Source organism: Ictalurus furcatus, chromosome 1 (genome assembly GCF_023375685.1).
Source record: "Ictalurus furcatus strain D&B chromosome 1, Billie_1.0, whole genome shotgun sequence".
NCBI classification, from domain to species: domain Eukaryota; kingdom Metazoa; phylum Chordata; class Actinopteri; order Siluriformes; family Ictaluridae; genus Ictalurus; species Ictalurus furcatus.
In genome coordinates this window covers 30,599,787-30,618,531 of record NC_071255.1, presented here as the reverse complement: position 1 = coordinate 30,618,531, position 18,745 = coordinate 30,599,787, and the positions used below count along the sequence as shown (strand labels likewise).

General features: G+C 40.8%; 1 protein-coding gene across 5 annotated transcripts in view; it reads left to right on the top strand.

Moving 5' to 3' along the window:
* The window catches only part of pard3aa (par-3 family cell polarity regulator alpha, a), a 434,509-nt gene that overhangs the window by 246,078 nt on the left and 169,686 nt on the right, over positions 1-18,745 (top strand). For 3 of the 5 annotated variants that reach the window (XM_053635955.1, XM_053635934.1, XM_053635960.1), the window contains exon 14: positions 12,798-12,951. In XM_053635955.1, the coding sequence (XP_053491930.1) occupies positions 12,798-12,951 (154 nt within the window). The remainder of the gene's footprint in view (positions 1-12,797; positions 12,952-18,745) is intronic. The other 2 variants (XM_053635967.1, XM_053635945.1) reach the window with 1 other exon arrangement.

The following is an 18,745-nucleotide window of genomic DNA, read 5'->3' as shown; positions in this document are numbered from 1 at the left end:
GTCATTTTTCTATATTGAGATAGAAGATTGCACTTGAGATCCAGATACAAATCTAGTTTAAATAGCCCAGGTCCCTCCTCCTTCAGCATTGTTTTCGTGCGTTTTGCTTAGAGGTGTGTGTGTGTGTGTGTGTGTGTGTGTGTGTGTGTGTATGAGAGCGTGCGTGCGCGCACAAGTGTGAGAGAGAGCTTCCACAGGTTAAACCAAGTACAAATGATTCAGTCCTAAGACCTTCATCCCCACCTCCACATTTTACTTGTGATTGACAGTGTTGCTGAGGACGCTTGTCATGACTATGTGCATTAGACTGTTACTTTGAGGAATACTATTACTACTGCTTCTGCTGCTTCTACTTCTAATACTATTACTAATACTACTACTATAACTACTGCTGCTGCTGCTACTAATACTAATACTACTGCTGCTTCTGCTCATACTATTACTACTACTAATACTACTACTGCTGCACCTACTTCTACTACTAATACTACTACTGCTGCACCTACTTATACTACTAATACTACTACTGCTGCACCTACTTCTACTACTAATACTACTACTGCTGCACCTACTTCTACTACTACTGCTGCACCTACTTCTACTACTAATACTACTACTGCTGCACCTACTTCTACTACTACTGCTGCACCTACTTCTACTACTAATACTACTACTGCTGCACCTACTACTAATACTACTACTGCTGCACCTACTACTAATACTACTACTGCTGCACCTACTACTAATACTACTACTGCTGCACCTACTTCTACTACTAATACTACTACTGCTGCACCTACTAATACTACTACTGCTGCACCTACTTCTACTACTAATACTACTACTGCTGCACCTACTTCTACTACTAATACTACTACTGCTGCACCTACTTCTACTACTAATACTACTACTGCTGCACCTACTTCTACTACTAATACTACTACTGCTGCACCTACTTCTACTACTAATACTACTACTGCTGCACCTACTTCTACTACTACTACTACTGCTGCACCTACTTCTACTACTAATACTACTACTGCTGCACCTACTTCTACTACTAATACTACTACTGCTGCACCTACTTCTACTACTAATACTACTGCTGCACCTACTTCTACTACTGCTGCTACTACTGCTGCTACTACCACTACTACTAGTAGTACTACTCATACTAATTCTATAACTACTACTACTACTACTACTACTGTTGCTGCTGCTTTTGCACCATTTTATTTTTTCCACCATAGCATTGTAGCAGCACACACTGGTCCACATGGATAATAATTTAATGTATGATTGGTCCTCACTGCTTCTTATGTTGCATGCTAATTAAATAAATGCTTCACAGCACCTGTAATTTGCAGTATATGTTTCTATTAATATTACTGTCATTTCTGTTCGTGCAGTTCATGTCAATTCAATTCATTTCTTATTCAAACTTTTAATATCCGCTGATTATTTTGCTACTTCTTTGCTGCTGAGTTCAGCCTTTACTCAGTCACGTGGAGACTAGAACATGTGAGCAGGTCACAACCGCATCAGTTTTCATGTTTCTCCATGTTCGTTTTTAATGGAATGGGATTTTAAACGCATGCTTTTGCATGTGTCAAGTCCTCACAGTTCAACTGGTCTAAATTAAATGAAGCCTCCAGGAGCAATTTATCATTTTATGTGTACGTTATTTAATTGTCTTGAATTAATAGAGCTAAGGCACATGCACTAGTGTGCCACGTCTGTGCTTATGAGTATTGTCCACCATCCAGAAAAGCATTTCTGCTCTTCAGTGGTCTATTAGTAATCCATTTCTGTTGATGGATGTGGTGAAGGGGGGGCTGATAAATAGTGCAGTATGCTAGATATAAATGGGTTCCTGTCAGTAATTGTGAAACCTACAAATTGCACCTCTAAGTAGGTGTATTCGGTTAAATTGTGCAGATGTTTAAATCTACATGTGTAGTGAAGATAGAAAGACCTCAATTCATCTCTGTGGAGAGTTGAAGCACTTCAACTCAACAGTGGAAAGTTTTCTGATGAGGTACATTGTGTGGGTGGTTTGTTAGCACAGGGCTGAAAATAACAGCAGCATTATACAGGTAACTTTCATGTGGTATCTATAGAAACCAGGCACACGGTTGTTTTATAACATTTCAGGACTTTATACATGTATATTGTATTTATATTAATACGTGGGTTTTTTTTTTTGCAGCATCTAGACTGTTCTACACCTAATCCTCAAACTTACTCTAATTCTATCCTCAGTAACTGCAAAAAAAAAAAACGTTTTACCTGTTCAGAAAGAAAATAAACACTTGGTGGTCAGGACTACCTTGCTGGTCATGACTATGTAGGGAAACGAGGAGGGTGGGGTGGACAAAATGGATCAAAATGGTACGTTGGCTCTTTACAAGTTGTAGGTCACATGACAATGCCAATATGGCGGATGTAGTACGTCCGGATTGTATTCATGCTTACCACTTATCCTGATCAGTGCATACTACTGTATCAACGGCCGAGCAGCAGTAGGTACTGTCACAGTGCACGATTTCCAATACAGGGACTATTCAGTTTTCTTGCCCTTTTAATTTCTTGTTCCTGTGTAACACACATTGTGTACATTGTGTACATCCTGTGTACATTGCTGTGTTTTGGCCATTGTTGTTTAGACTCCCATGTTCTCAAAGTGATGGCTGCTATAAATACCCAAAATAATATTCTACACATAAGTAATGTATCTAATATCTGAATAGTTCGGGTTATGTTCGTAAGTTCAGTCTGAAGTGAGAGGATCTGTGCGGTGTTTTTTTTCTACAGTTAAAAAGAAGTCCCTGGTTGTAAAAAAAAAAGTGCACTGTTTTTGTATATTTACACCTTTCACAGCACAGTGCTGCTTGAGTCGGTGTGGTGAAGCTTTATAGCTGTTGTATGACCTGCCCAACACCTTGTGTATATATATCCCGAGTCATAGAAAAATAAGAATTGATTGACCAGACATGTTGTGGTTTGTTAGAACCGCACTGAGCGCTGTTGTATTTTCAGACAACACACTTCCTGTGTCCTCCGTCAGCCTGCTTTTATGCAAGACACATATATATATACACCCCAAGCACACACATCTGTATAAATTATGCATGAGGAGAACGTTTTCCGTTTTTTAGTCCCATTGAGCTGATTTGATTTATTTCTTCATTTATTTAACCGAAATGGAGATGTTGGTTCTATTGTTCCACACGGCTCAGCAGATTGAGAGCTCTCCCCGTAGGGACTGCTTCATAAGTGGAGACTTTCATGCAGAACCTTTCTCTCTCTTGACCACATGAAAGGCAGTGAAATTGATAGAATTATGAAAGCAGACCCCTAGAGGAAGTGCCAAAAGTATCTGACGGAAAAGTTTTTCCTTCTCTCAAAGTGTTTCTCCAATTCTGCCCTTTCTCCCCGTCTTCTCCCCCTAACCTGTCTTTTCTATGAGGAGTCTGAGGTATGAAAGTGGCTGGCATGAAGGGCCCTGTGAGATAGCAGGAACTGTGTCCTGCTTGACTGACAGGCCCAAAACAGAGCCTCTGTCTTACTTCAGGATTTAAAAGAAAAAAAAAAAAAAAGGCGCTACAGATAGTGAGAGAGCAAGGAAAAACTTTCTCTGAATGTCATTGTTATATAAGAGAATGTACAGCCTGTGGTGTGCATACAGATGAGATGGCGAGGCTTGTAGCTGTATGATGTTTATGCGAGTTGACGCGAGGAAGGAAACAGCATGGCCGCTGCACAAGGCCGTCCCGCAGGAGAAAAGGCCTGATCGATGGTGTCTGGAGAGCACCATCCATCAGCATGGCCACTAAATTATGGCTATATTACTATTGAGCCGCTCCAGATCTTTGGATGAAGTACAGGACAAGGCCTGCTGAGACACAAACAACTACAACCTAGTGATGGAGAAAGAAATTCCAGTCTGACCTCGCTCATTTGATGCTCCCAACATCAGCACACATCCATCTTACCCATGTCATTGGTGTGACCCAGAAGAAATAACAGGTGATGGATTGGAAATCATTTGTTGTGACTGGAAAAAAAAAGGATCTCATTCTAACTGTGCTGCAGGAATTTTGCTGACTTTTTGAGGGCCGGTATCTGATTACAAACTGAATTGATTAGGCTTACGTCCGTTTCACTGCGGCATGTAACTCTCCAAAATGTGGCACAAACTGTGTGAGGAAATATAGTAAATATCAGCACTGTTGGACCAGCACGTGTCTAAACAAATTAGTGAACTGGAATTAACTGTTTATTAAAAAAAAAAAAAGTGGTATAGAGGATGTGGGGAATTTTTAAAGATAATCTGAAAGGCAAAAGTCTAAAGCCTTGTAAAGCCTAGTTCACACTGCACTGACCAACGTCAACGGACACGTTTGTCAAATTTTGTCAGCTCAGTGTGTGAACCCTGTCGTTTTCTGTTAGCATCGGTCGGTGTTAGTTTTCACCAACCGAACATGTTCAATCCGTGTTTGTCGGTCGTGGAATGTCTCAGCAGTGTGGTATGAATTTCCAACAAACTCCTGACGTAATCTGACCTGAGCACGAACCGTCACCATTGATGATGAGGCAAGCATCCCTGAAAACTCTCTAGAAACGCAAGCCCGTGCGTAAGGTGCTTGGCGTTCTAAATCGTTGTTGTGGATAAAACGGCAGATTTCTGGACGAATCAGAAAGAAGAGGATAAATAATTCATCAAAGTGTTGTTCAAATAAAGTATTTTATTTTGACCCCTGGTGAGGATCGTCTACTCTCGTGTTTCGGTTTTTAAATCGGGATCTTCCGCTAACCGTATGCCTGTTTAGTATTCTGTTTCACGAAGTAAGAAGCGAAATCACAACAAATGTTTATAACTTAGTTTTGCGTAAGAATATTGTTCATTATGTATGATCTAATAAAGGTCTTAGCTTATCACATATTCTACCTTAAGATGTTGAAACTGCTTGGGGGCAAACTGAGCAAAATCCTCTGTCTGCAGTTCTCTGCATACATGTAAGTAAGAGCCTTGTCTCTCACCTTACAACAACCAAGGCTTCACCCACAACCTCTTTTGTTTCACTGTGGCAATTCTGGCAAAGAACGACATGTAAAGACACTAGTAATGGGAACATTTTGATTGTAAAAGGAGCATCCATTTTTAAACATAGGCACATAAAATTTTTAGTGACCCAAACCACCCACTTTATCAATATTTCAACCCCCTTCCTTCTGGCCGCAGGTATACACTACCCATGTGCAGAAAGGCCAGCTATGGTAGGAGTTTTGTACCTATGGCAATACGAGCGGTAAACGCGTAGGTACTCGGCCATTGTGAGACCAGTTGCATTTGTTGTATGATGATCCTGATGTTTTTCTTTTTGTCCCCTTCCCCCCTCTATGCCTGTGATTGTTTATGATTTTTTTATATGTATGATGTTATGTTTTTGTTTTTCTACGCACGCACGGTGGAAACAGATTTCCTCTTTGAGGACCAATAAATTATCTATCTAAACCAGTCTGTCTGACTGTAAAAAAAAAAAAAAAAAAAAAAATTAGTTGTTGTCTGTTGGGACAGTGTGAACATGACAGGTGTGTTTCCCAACATTCTAAATCCAACAGCCAACTTTAAAAAGTGATGGTCGGCGTCTGTCAGTGCAGTGTGAACAAGGCTTAAATGTTCTAGAGTTGTCTAAGACACATTCGAAATCTACATGAGTACTAAACCTAAAGCAACTTCATGCTATGTACAATCGAGCATGGTGGTGGCTCGCTGATGCTCTGGGGCTGCTTTGCATCCTCTGGCACTGGAAATCTACAGCGTGTGGAAGGCAAGATGGATTCAGTGAAGTATCAGGAAATCCTAGGAGAAAACGTCATGCCGTCTGTGAGGAAGCTGAAGCTTGGGCATCATTGGACCTTCCAACAGGACAATGATCCCAAACACACCTCAAATTCCATCAAGGCTTGGTTACAGAAGTCGTCCTGGAAGATTCTACAGGACCGTCACAGTCACCTGACTTGACCCCCATAGAAAATCTCTGGTGGGATTTGAAGAAGGCGGTTGTAGCACGCATACACAAGAATATTATTGAACTGGAGGCCAGGAACGCTGCCAGAAGCCTTGCATCTCATTTGCAGCAGGCCATAACAGCAAAAGGGTGTTCTACTATGTACTAAAGATGCTTGGCATGAAGAGGTTGAATATTTTTTTTGAGACTGGAGAAATCATTATAAGTTGCATTTTCAGTTGAATTTGGGGAAACCACTTGAAACATTCATTGTGTTGAACTGTTTCTATTGTTTTTGTTTGATTTGTTCATTGCAAACAGCTGAAAGTCTGTACATTCTGACAATAAACCTGATTTGCAGTGGGGTTAAATAATGTTGAGTGCAACTGTATACTGTGTGTATACTCAAAGTATAATTATAATTTTGGTTAGACACAATGCCTTTTTCCCACTGAATAATATATTCTCAAACAAATGCTTAGCTGGGATTTAGTGATGATCCATTCCTACTACAGCACTGAGGCCTGAGCCCACTGATGAGCCACACAGAGCACACAGTATTAGCTTTAATCCACTCACATCAGCACATGCCAATACACTAGCACAAGAACAAGAGCGAGAACGATGTAAGGATAGAGGGTTGTGATGAGGGCTAATGACCTGGCTGAGCCTCTGTAGGGTTTGTCCAGCACATGCTGCGTGTGACTTATTAAGACCCGTAATTATGTCCTGAGAGGAGAGGGCACTGGGATTAAAGCCTGATAAATAAGGCCTTCGTGTTCAGACTGGCTCTGTGTGTGACGGTCGTTGGAATTAATTTCACTTTTCAAGTACTGTTTGAATTTCCATATTTGGGGAATTTTATATTTTTAATAGGGAAAAAACTCTGATGCCTTTCTTTTGGTGATCTAGTGCTCTACTTCGGTTTTAAAAGGCCATTATGTTATACCGTATGTAGTCCGCATATATAGTTGTTTAAAAAATGGAACAAGTTTTTTTTTCATAATAATAATCCATCCATCCATCTATCTTCTACCACTTACTCCTTCTTCAGGGTCGCAGGGGAACCTGGGGCCTATCCCAGGGAGCATCGGGCACAAGGCAGGGTACACCCTGGACAGGGTGCCAGTCCATCGCAGGGCACACTCACATACACACTCACACACCCATTCATACACTACGGACACTTTAGACACGCCAGTCAGCCTACCAGGCATGTCTTTGGACTGGGGGAGGAAACCGGAGTACCCGGAGGAAACCCCCGCAGCACGGGGAGAACATGCGAACTCCGCACACACATGGCCCCGGCGGGAATCAATCCCCCGACCCTGGAGGTGTGAGGCGAACGTGCTAACCACTAAGCCACCGTGCGCTGCTGCTGATAATAATAATAATAATAATAATAATAATAATAATAATTATTATAATAATAATAATAATAATAATAATAATAATAATAATAATAATAATTATTATTATTATTATAATTATTATTATTATTATTATTATTATTATTATTATTATTATTATTTAAAAAATAATGAATTCTTGTGTTGTGCATCAATGACTTGAACATTATGACTTGGACATCATGCAACCTCCCCCCAATCCAAGATCTGCAAAGTTTGCTGTGCTGCTTATTAACATGAAGTGTTCTCAGTAGACTCTGAACTAATTGTCAGCCTTTTCACGAGGGCACTGAGGCCAGTTATTAGCAACATACCTCAGAATGAACAGTGTGTAGAGTGTCATGAAGGACAAGACTTCATAATGATCTCACCAGATGCTGGTATCTTAATCCACTCACCTCCATGGGGCGGGGTGGTGTTAAGATGGGAATGGCACACATAAACAGGCTACTAATAAAACTGTGCTCAGACTTTTTATATATATGTATATATATATATATATAATACACACTTCTGACTCACAAACAAAACTTATTGAAGAAAAATATACAAAAAAAAATTGGGACCTTCATACCTTGTCTCCTGTCAAAGCTAATTTATTATCAGATCTCATCGTCTGTCCGCTGAGAGATTAAAAACCAGGAGCGAAAAAGTTCATAAAACAAACCTCGGTTTAACAATTGAACACTCACCGAGATCAGACTTTATAATAAGCCTGAGTGCCATCTTCACAGTGCCGGTGTAATTGCGTTGACCCCGGACATGTGACTCGAGTCTTTTCTTATGGCTTTTCTTATGAAGCCAGCCTAGATGAGTCGTCAGCTCCAGACTTCATTAAATTTCTCATCTATAATAAATAGTACACGGTCCCCTGGCTAATGCTGCTGCTGCTGCATACAGACATGGATATGTTCACCTCCACGTTTTCCTCCTGATGAGCCTGCTCCTAATTCTAACATAACAAAACGGACATTTTAATAAACATCCCAAACTTCATGATAGTTATTTCTAAATGTTCATACAGTGTAGTCTCAGTGGCCCATCTGTTTACTCACAATGCACTGCTAGCGTATGTGAAATGGGTGGACACACCAGTTATTTTGTAATGGAATAAAGCACCAGTTAGTTATCTGCTGATGAGTTTCGCATTCTGTGTCCTCTTTCATGCTTAGCTAAGGGTGTGTTGGTTTATCTAGAGTGCTGTCTCATTTGAACCGCTAATTAGATTTAGACCTAGGTGATCTTTCATTTTTAATATTAATACCAACATTTCTCTTATTTCTATCAGTCTTAATACAGAAACTTCTATATTTTTAACAGTTCAATCGCAGCTACAGTATGTTCAACGCTCTTTAAGCACAGAGAGTGTTTTCTTTAGAGGAAAAAAAAAATGAGAGAAGAGGTAGCAGGTAGTCTAAAAACGAAGTGAAAGTGGTAAGATTTACTCTTTACTGAACCGCAGGCTGCTGTTAAATCCTTCTGCTTAATTGTATTAAATATGATGAATGTGTAAGCATTCAGTAGGACAGATTATGTGTAAAAGTGAATAATAAGCGAGTTTGTAAGAACATTGTTTTACATAGTCATTACTGAGGTGTTTTACTAAAATATTAATCATAATTTATTTTTCCATAATTTCCCAGCTCTAGGAAAGTTATAATGTAGTTGTTGTTGTTTTTTTGTGACTTGCACGCTGTCCTAACTATATATTATACTGCATATTTTTTTTTTTATAAGTATGTAATAAAACCCAACTGGGTGCACAGTTATAGGTAAATGAACAAAAATGCGTTGGTGTGATGCAAAGCAGGCAGGGTGTTACAAATGTTACAGCTATTAGGTAGCAAAATAAAGCAAGCTGCTTTTTTTTTTTTTTACCACACCAAAGTTGATTATTTTCCTATAACCACACATCCTAAAGTGTAAATAAGCCTCGTTTTAGAGGAAGCCTCACCGTAATGATGAGTATACAGTTTTATTTTTTATTTAACAGTTTATTATTCCGTATTATTAGAGTCTGCCATACAAGTCCCTGCAAATGTGTTGATCTCGAGATGATTCTGTGTTAGAATGATCGCATTAATATAAACTATTTGCCAGAGGTGCTGTTAGACAATTACCCAACAACTTCTGACCAATCGGAATTGAGCAGTCAACAGTGATGTGGTATTAGATACATATAACATTGTAATGCAGCCATTTAATAAATAAATAAATAAATAAATAAATCTAGAGGGTTGGTGTATAGTGAGAGTCTACAGTCCTCGCCATGTCATTCTCTCCATCACATAATGGGCGGCTGTGACTCAGGTGGTAGAGCGGGTTGTCCACTAATCGTAGGGTCGGAGGTTCGATTCCCGGCCCACGTGACTCCACATGCCGAAGTGTCCTTGGGCAAGACATCGAACCCCAGGTTGCTCCCGATTGCAAGTTAGCACCTTGGATGGCAGCTCTGCTACCATTTGGTGTGTGAGTGTGTGTGTGAGAATGGGTGAATGAGAACCAGTGTAAAGTGCTTTGGATAAAAGCGCTATGTAAGTGCAGACCATTTAGCATTTACGTGTTCCGTCACACTGGGAACAGAGCAGAAACGGTTACGTAGACCACGTTTGAGTCTCCGTCTCAGTCCCTCTCTTGTGTGTTAACACTCGTACTCTGTGCTGCATCCACAGGAAGCTCCGATTATATTTAACTATTCACACGCAGCTCCAGCGAAGATGACAGCCAATGAAACGAGAGCAGGCCATTTTTTCTCGCCATGAGACTTCACATGGATCACTATCGGGATTTCACGAATGTTTCCATAGAGGAGCATTAAATATCATTAGCAGGCATTTTTCCGTCGCTTCTCTCTCCCATTGCTGCCCTCACACGAGGGAATCTCCTTCCAGAGACAACAGATTCACACTGTGGAATGGAGGGCAGCTTGATTTTGTAGTGCGAGTGTGTGTGTGTGTGTGTGTGTGTGTGTGTATGCACTCTCACTATTTTTCACACTACTCTGGGGTCTACGCAGACCCGGTTGATGCCCACCCACGCCATCTTTTCAGGTTATTGAAGTTGCCATTTCCTAGAGCCAATCCATTTCCACCTCTCCTTAGTGTCATTGTAGCATCTCTCTGTTCATATACTGTATATTACATAGAGTCTGTGTCTCGTCTCTTACTGCGGAAAGCTACAAAGAGCATTTTCACACTTGGCCTGAATACGTGAGTTCATAGCCGATATTGATTTTGGGCTTACTTTGAGGAAGGGTTTTATCCAAGGTTCATTTTCGCCACATAGACCAATTCCTCCCAATCTCCAGTGTTCTGTGTTACTTCTTCTGCTGTACATGTTGCCAGGCATGTCACTGTAATGCTCTTAGTGATATTTATGTAATGCGTATTGCTTTGCATTTGCTCCAGGGTCAAGTGACGTCTTTCTGTGAAAGATGCTCACTCGCATACAAAAATAATTCTCTGTTTTCACGAGTTGTAGTCACTTGTACTTCATATATCTATCTACAAGAATACCAGCATGCTTGTTTTTCTAAGACCGTGAAAGTCGAAACCTTCTGACATTTAATGTCCCCCACTTGCAGCTTGTGCCGCTGTAATGTTCAGAATGGCCTTTGGAAAGTCACTCCTTCTCCTCCATTAGTGTAAAGTGATGGGTCTTTTTCTTCTCACGTCTTCGAGGTGTTCACTGAGGACTGACACTTAGAGAAAGTGGAGGATCACTAATGCAGTACAGTGACCTCTGAGCAGACTCTTTAGCATGACTGCTGAGCGGAATCGGCGATGGGAAATCCATGTCGTGTTCGACTGGAAGAGTGCATTAGTTCATGTTGTGCAGTAGTAATGCAAACATGTACGACGTCCTCACAGAGGTTTAATGCAGGTCCAGGTTCGACTTGATCGTTTGTAATATTTACATGGACATCCATCCATTTATGTTTAGTTATTTGCAGACTGTGAGCTGAGCAGATGACGTTTATTCCCTCCTTCTTTCCTTCCTGACTTCATTCCTCCCTCCCTCCCTGACTTCCTTCCTGACTTCATTCCTCCCTCTCTCCCTGACTTCCTTCCTGACTTCATTCCTCCCTCTCTCCCTGACTTCCTTCCTGACTTCATTCCTCCCTCTCTCCCTGACTTCCTCCCTTCCTGACTTCATTCCTCCCTCTCTCCCTGACTTCCTCCCTTCCTGACTTCATTCCTCCCTCTCTCCCTGACTTCCTCCCTTCCTGACTTCATTCCTCCCTCTCTCCCTGACTTCCTTCCTGACTTCATTCCTCCCTCTCTCCCTGACTTCCTCCCTTCCTGACTTCATTCCTCCCTCTCTCCCTAACTTCCTCCCTTCCTGACTTCATTCCTCCCTCTCTCCCTGACTTCCTCCCTGACTTCCTTCCTGACTTCATTCCTCCCTCTCTCCCTGACTTCCTCCCTTCCTGACTTCATTCCTCCCTCTCTCCCTGACTTCCTCCCTGACTTCCTTCCTGACTTCATTCCTCCCTCTCTCCCTGACTTCCTCCCTTCCTGACTTCATTCCTCCCTCTCTCCCTGACTTCCTCCCTTCCTGACTTCATTCCTCCCTCTCTCCCTGACTTCCTCCCTGACTTCCTTCCTGACTTCATTCCTCCCTCTCTCCCTGACTTCCTCCCTTCCTGACTTCATTCCTCCCTCTCTCCCTGACTTCCTCCCTTCCTGACTTCATTCCTCCCTCTCTCCCTGACTTCCTCCCTGACTTCATTCCTCCCTCTCTCCCTGACTTCCTTCCTTCCTGACTTCATTCCTCCCTCCTTCCCTGCCTTCCTTCCTTCCTGACTTCATTCCTCTCTCCTTCCCTGCCTTCCTTCATGACTTCACTCAATCGTTCCTTCCTTTGTTTTTGTTCATTCCTTCCTTCCTCCCTGACTACCCTTCCTTCCTTCCAACTAACTTACTAAAGTTGATTATTTTCCTCTAATAGCAGATCCTGAAGTTTGGTTACAGTTCCTTTGATCATGACCCAAGCCCTTCATAGAGCACCATTTACTCACACACTCATTCACACCTAGGGGCACTTTCGAGTCTCTTGTTTTGGGAGGCTGGAGGAAACCCACATGGACATAGGGACAACATGTGAAACACACAGACAATAGCCTGAGTTCAGGATTGAACCAGGGATGGCAGTGCAGGACCCGCTTTATGTGGCTTATGTCCATGTTGTATGTATGTGTTTTTATTTCTTGTGTCAGTTAATATTTGTTTTATTTAATTTACTTATTGGTCATTTTGCCCATTCATATAAGCTGGCATCTCAGTGTTAGACATTTTGTATACAGGTTTTCTTCGCATCTGTCAAGAAAGTGTCATTAAGAAATAACTGTTTCTTTTGTGGGCTCATGTCTTAGCAGGACGGTGCAAGAAGTCCATCCGTGTCCGAGGTGTCACTGAACCAATCTCATGATGATCACGAGCGACGCATCTCTCACTCTCTCTACCCCGGAGCTGTCGAGGGCTTGGACGACTCGGTCAACACTCGCTCCATCATGGGCAGAATGATCGGTGAGGAAACACACACGTGTGTTGTTTGTTCTTGTGTGGTTCTCACGTTTGCCTCAATAGATTAGCACTGTCCAGGGTGTCCCCTGCCCTGTGCCCCCTGAAAGATCTTACTTCTTCGATTAATCGATTAGTTGGATTAAAAGGCCAGTTTTTATTTTCTGTCATTTTTCGAAAAACCATGTTATTTCACAATCTGCCCAGAATTTTAATCACTATATTAAAAATAATAAAAAAGAAAAAGAAAAGCACAGATTAAGTGTTAACTGGTAAGAGGTTGTATGTTGTGCAGTAACACACACATTCACTCATTTAAACACTGTAACATGTTCCTTTATTCTGTAAACATACGACACTTCTTACATTTCTGTACAATTACATGTTATAACCCCATCACAGTTACCGCTCTCATAAACACAATTACTCTTGTTTCTAAATTTATCCCTAAATACAGCAGTAAACAACATATTTGATCAAAATGAATATTTCAGTCGGAGTTATCGTGCTTCTTTTCTATTGCGCGCTGTTTGATTGACGCACACGCATGGACTCGCGCTCAGGACGAGTCTTTATGTGAATTGGAAATACTGGTGTGAATTTCTAACATTTACAGATAAGTATATAAAGGTAAACGTTTCATTTCTGCGCTGAAGAAAACACGTCTGGGACACATTAAACAGCACGCGTGTCTGTCACAGCGTCTGACACGACGAGCCACGTTAATACACTTAGGAGTTTGTTTGCTGAGCTTGATATGAAACATTCTCGTGTTTTGGACGACCTGGATCGTGCACTTTTCCCTCAGCAGCAGCTCACTCTGTGACCTGCTGTTTTTCAGATGGGTTTTATTCATAGAAATGCGTTTTTCACCGTCGTGAAGTGACGTCACTGACGGGGGGGGGAATAGCCACAATGACATCACAGACCCGACTAATCCATAATGACATTCTTTGTCGATTATTTTAATTATCGATAATCACTGATTTTATCGATTAGTTGTTGCAGCCCTGTTATATATATATATAAACACACACACACACGGAGCATATTGCATACCCAATAATGATCTATATAGAATATCATCTGTATGTGCCTCATCTTTCAACGTCTGTCTCAAACTCACAATTTTTTTTTCTAATCCATGCGCACACTTCTGTTTATTCTGCCCTACTTGCTGCAATTGCTTCTCTTTGACAGGCACTAACATACTCTTTCAAAAAAAAAAAAAGCCCACATGATCGTAAATATCTCCCGTGTCAGTGTGAAGTGCGAGTTCCTATAACCCTGCTTGCATTTGAAGCATTCGAGCGTTCAAGCTCTCAGCTGCAGACAACACGGGACAAATAAGCAGTGCGGAAAAGTTGGAGAAAGTTTGACGTGGGGAAGATGGGTGCAGTCTGTATCGACAGGCTTGACAAAGTGTCACATTGTCAGTGGCAGATTGGCATGTATTTATTTATTTATTTATCTCGATCCCCCGAGAAATGGGGATAACCTGAATGACGGTGTATACCGAGTCTTCCTGACATTTCAGAAGAGTGTGTTGCCTGGCGCTCATAAATAAGCATCTATAGGGGTCTAAGGTACGATACAAAGACATGCTTATTGTTCTTAATGCAAGAAAAAAAAAAAAACTTGATTTAAAAAATAAATAAATTATGCGGCTAACTAGTTAACTTCTGTCTCTAATCCAGTTTGGATTAAATGTTCAGTGGCATCCAGAGCTTTTGATTTCGAGAGTAAAATACCTCCATGTCTGAAATGGAAAAAAAAAAAGAAAAGATTATTCCCATTATACTGAGGGGGGAAAAAAAACAGCTATTGTGCCTGACTACTGCGAGAGAAAGAGAACAGGCAGACGCATTAACAGTCCTGTAATGGTTGATGGATGGTGGATGCCTGTTGAAGTTCAGCTTTGTTTCACAATATTCAGGGTTATTGTGAAGTGCATAGAGAAGAAAACGGAGCGGTATTGTTAGCAGCCAGTTCGGACGGCGTGGAAATTGCCGCGCTGAGCTATAAATGCTTTAGGCTATAACGGTTGAATCACATTTTCTACGTCGCAGGAAACAATTTCCAATAAACACGTGTATGAACTGCTGGGATGTACAGTGTTGTGTTATTTAGTCTGGCGTGTATCACGTAGTTAAAAAAAGAAAAGAAAAAAAAAAATCATATTGGTCCTGAAGGATCGAGAATACAGAGTTCGGTGACATTTGATGGTGTTATAAGGGATACAGGTAATACCGAGGCATCACGGGTTATAAAAAGGGTCGTCTGATGGTAACAGTGATAGCGTGTGGAAGGTGTGAGAGAGCGTTACTGATGTCAGAGGATGAGATACAGCTCATTATTGATCCACATTTTCTATCTTGGTGATGTTTAGAGAAAAAGGCGGCAGGGAATAAAGCATGTAGTCAGTCAGGCGAGCCGGGTGGATTGATGGAGGAGTGGGGCAGTTAATCTAGCTCCAGCGTGCCATCTCATTGATTGGCCATGGTCAGATTGATGGGTCGAGGTGTTGCACGACTGTCAGAAGGATGAGCTGGTGTCAGGGAAAGTGTGTATGTATGAAGCCTACACACACGTACACACACTGTCTGCCTCTAATATATCCACCTTTGAAATTGATATCTGAAGCTTCAACTCACTAGCAAAAAAAGCTCGACCTGACACAAGGCAGATGCAGAGACCTCCCTTCTTTTGGGTCTTCCTTCTTCTGACCTTGCATGCGGACGGTAAATTGTCAAGCATGTTACAAGCAGCAGCATCCGGATGCTCTCCCGTGTCCTCACGCTCCGCAGGGCCGTCGGGAGCATTAGTGCGATAGCAGGCTGTGCTCACGTCTCAGAGCTTAATTGAAAAGTGCAACTTGAAGCAGGATGTCACACTGGCTCTCAGATTGAGGACCCCGTCGATCGCTTCTAGGCATGCTGTTCGGTTAAAAGGTAAAAGGGGGAATGCAGGTGGAAGGTGGTGAAGGTTACAAAGCTCTCAGTTCCCAGTTTTTGTCCCTGTTTTATTCAGAGAATGAGGGGAAATGCGATATGCGCAGGTAGATGGATTCAGCCTGGGACTCAGAAACAAAGATATTGTTGTATTAATTTGTGTGTTTGTTTTGCTGTCTGTCGTGTTTAAGAACTCGTGAAATTCACTGGTGGTGAGCAGTGTTGGGTAAATTACTCAAAAAGGAAAAAAAATAAAAAAATTCATCCACTACAGATGACTAATTACTACTTTAAAATTGTAATTTGATTACAGTACTGATTACTGCATGTAAAACGTAATCAGATTACTAATTACTTTCACGTCACTCTCAAACCTACAAATATACACTACAATGTGAAACTCATAGGTCCTTCAGTAATTTTAGCGGGTGTCAGTGTATGGCATGATCAGAAAAACGTTGGATTTATCATAAAACTTGCCTCGGGTGTTGTCACTGTTTATATGACTACCAGACTGAAAAAATATAAAAGTTTTCTACCTAGGCTAGAACTTATTTCTACCTAGGCTTCTACTCTAGAGAAGGGGAGGCACAGCTAAGCTATCATTGTATGGGTTTAGCTGCTACAGTGCCATGCAAAGTACATTTATCTTTCCTTATGTTCTGCTCATATCATGTTCACGTAAACTGGAACTCATATAGATATTTACACACCTTGTTTTCCTGCTCAGCATCACAGGACGTTACTGTTTCAGTTTCAACCCATTTACTGGATTAAAAAAATAAATAAAATCAGCGTATATCTATTTTTCCTCACACTGACTCTGAGCGAGCATTTGGCAGAATTGAGCGTGTCAGCCAATAAGACACCAGTATTTCCGTGTATTTTCCTGTAAACCCTGTCTGATCGGTCTCGCCTCCGTTCACTGAAGATATAAAATTACACCACCGCCGTCTTCTTTTGCTGACGTTCAGTTACGTAGCGACAAACCGCTCCAAGTGGAGAATTATTCGGTTAAAAACGTGATTTATTTTAAAAATACATTTTACTTCATATTGTTTTCTTAACAATACATTGGAAACGCGAGTAACATCATGTTATTGACATGAGTAACTGTAATCAAATCAGAAAAAGTAACGAGGTCACAGTAATGCGTTACACCCAACTCTGGTGGTGGTGGTGGATAGTGTATGTCGTGTAAAACATCACCTCCAAAAGAGGCCTGTATGTAAGCATCCCATAATGCTGTCCATATGGCAGTAGGGTTGTCATGGTGTATGACTCATGGCTGACTTCATATTATAATGACAAGAGATTTCATGGAAATACTGTTCTCAAAAATATCTTAAGTATCTAAAGTCCTTTCAGTTTGGACTAGTTTCACGTAGGGATCTCGGGTAATGTAATTATTACCAGTGTATCTCTCAGGGATTGAGTCCTGTGTTTAGGTGTGTGTGTGTGTGTGTGTGTGTGTGTGTGTGTGTATGTGCCTGGAAAGATTACACTGTATTTTTACCTTCTATATAATCACCTGTAGAAATAACCCCAGGTAATATATGGCATATGAACTGACATTGGTAAAGATTTCTCAGTATGAAACCATTCCCGTAAGCAGCTTTTTCTCTCACCAAACCCCAAATTACTGGAAGGGGTTAAAATGCAGAGCAGTAAAATATAGATGACATTTAAAAGGAAATGTCAGAGAAGACACTTAAAGGGTTTTTTTTTTAGTTTAAGCTATTGATTTCTCAGCACAGGTATTTGACCTGGTAATGATCAAGTTCAAGCTGAGTGTACTATAAGTTGTTATTTTCAAAATCAAATGTTGTATTATAATGAGTTGGAGTTCTGGGTGTGAAAACTCTAAAATGCAACACTTAAGTGATTTGATCTTTTTTTGTTTGCTTTTGTGCAAAGGTTGGACGAAGAGGCGCTTGTCCAAAAGGTTCATCACAAGTTTTTTTGTGTGTGTGTGTGTGTGTTTTTACATTAGCTTAACACAATTACAGCTATGGTCATACGTTTACATACGCCTTGCAGAATCTGCAAAATGTCAAAAAAGAAAAAAAAATATATATATATATATAATATATAGTTTTTGTTTTTTATTTCATACTGTCCTGAAAAACATCTGTTTTATTTCACATAACAGATGTTTACATATAGACCACAAGACACAGTAATAACTGAATTTACACACATGAACCAGTTCAAGAGTTTACATACGCTCGATTATTAATACTGTGTGTCGTTACCTGGATGATCAAGGATGTGATGTGTTTGTTTTGTGAGAGTTGTTCACGAGTCCCTTGTTTGTCCTGAGCAGTTAAACTGCCCACTGTTCTTCAGAAAAATCCTCCAGGTCCTGCACATTCTTTGTTTTTCCAGCATCTTCTGCATATTTGACCCCTTTCCAACAGCGACTATATGATGTTCAGATCCGTCTTTTCACACTGAGGACACCTGAGGGACTCGTACACGACTCTTACAAAATGTGCGAACATTCACTCATGCTCAAGAAGGCAACATGATGCATTAAGAGCTAGGGGGGTGTAAACTTTTGAACAGGATGATTGGTGTAAATTGTTGTTTTATATTGTCAGGGCAGTACTAAATAAAAAAAATAATAAATAAATAAAAAGCCATTTTCATGCTTCATCTTAATTGAACATTTTGCAGATTCTGCAAGGCGTATGTAAGCTTATGACCTCCACTGTACCTATCGAACGGCTAAGGGACATTTAAAGAATATCCAGTGTTTCCGATAAAAAACAAAACAAAACTGTGAACATTTCCAGTTACATAAGTATTCTCTGAGCTCAGAGAAACATTGTTCAGAAGAAAAAAAA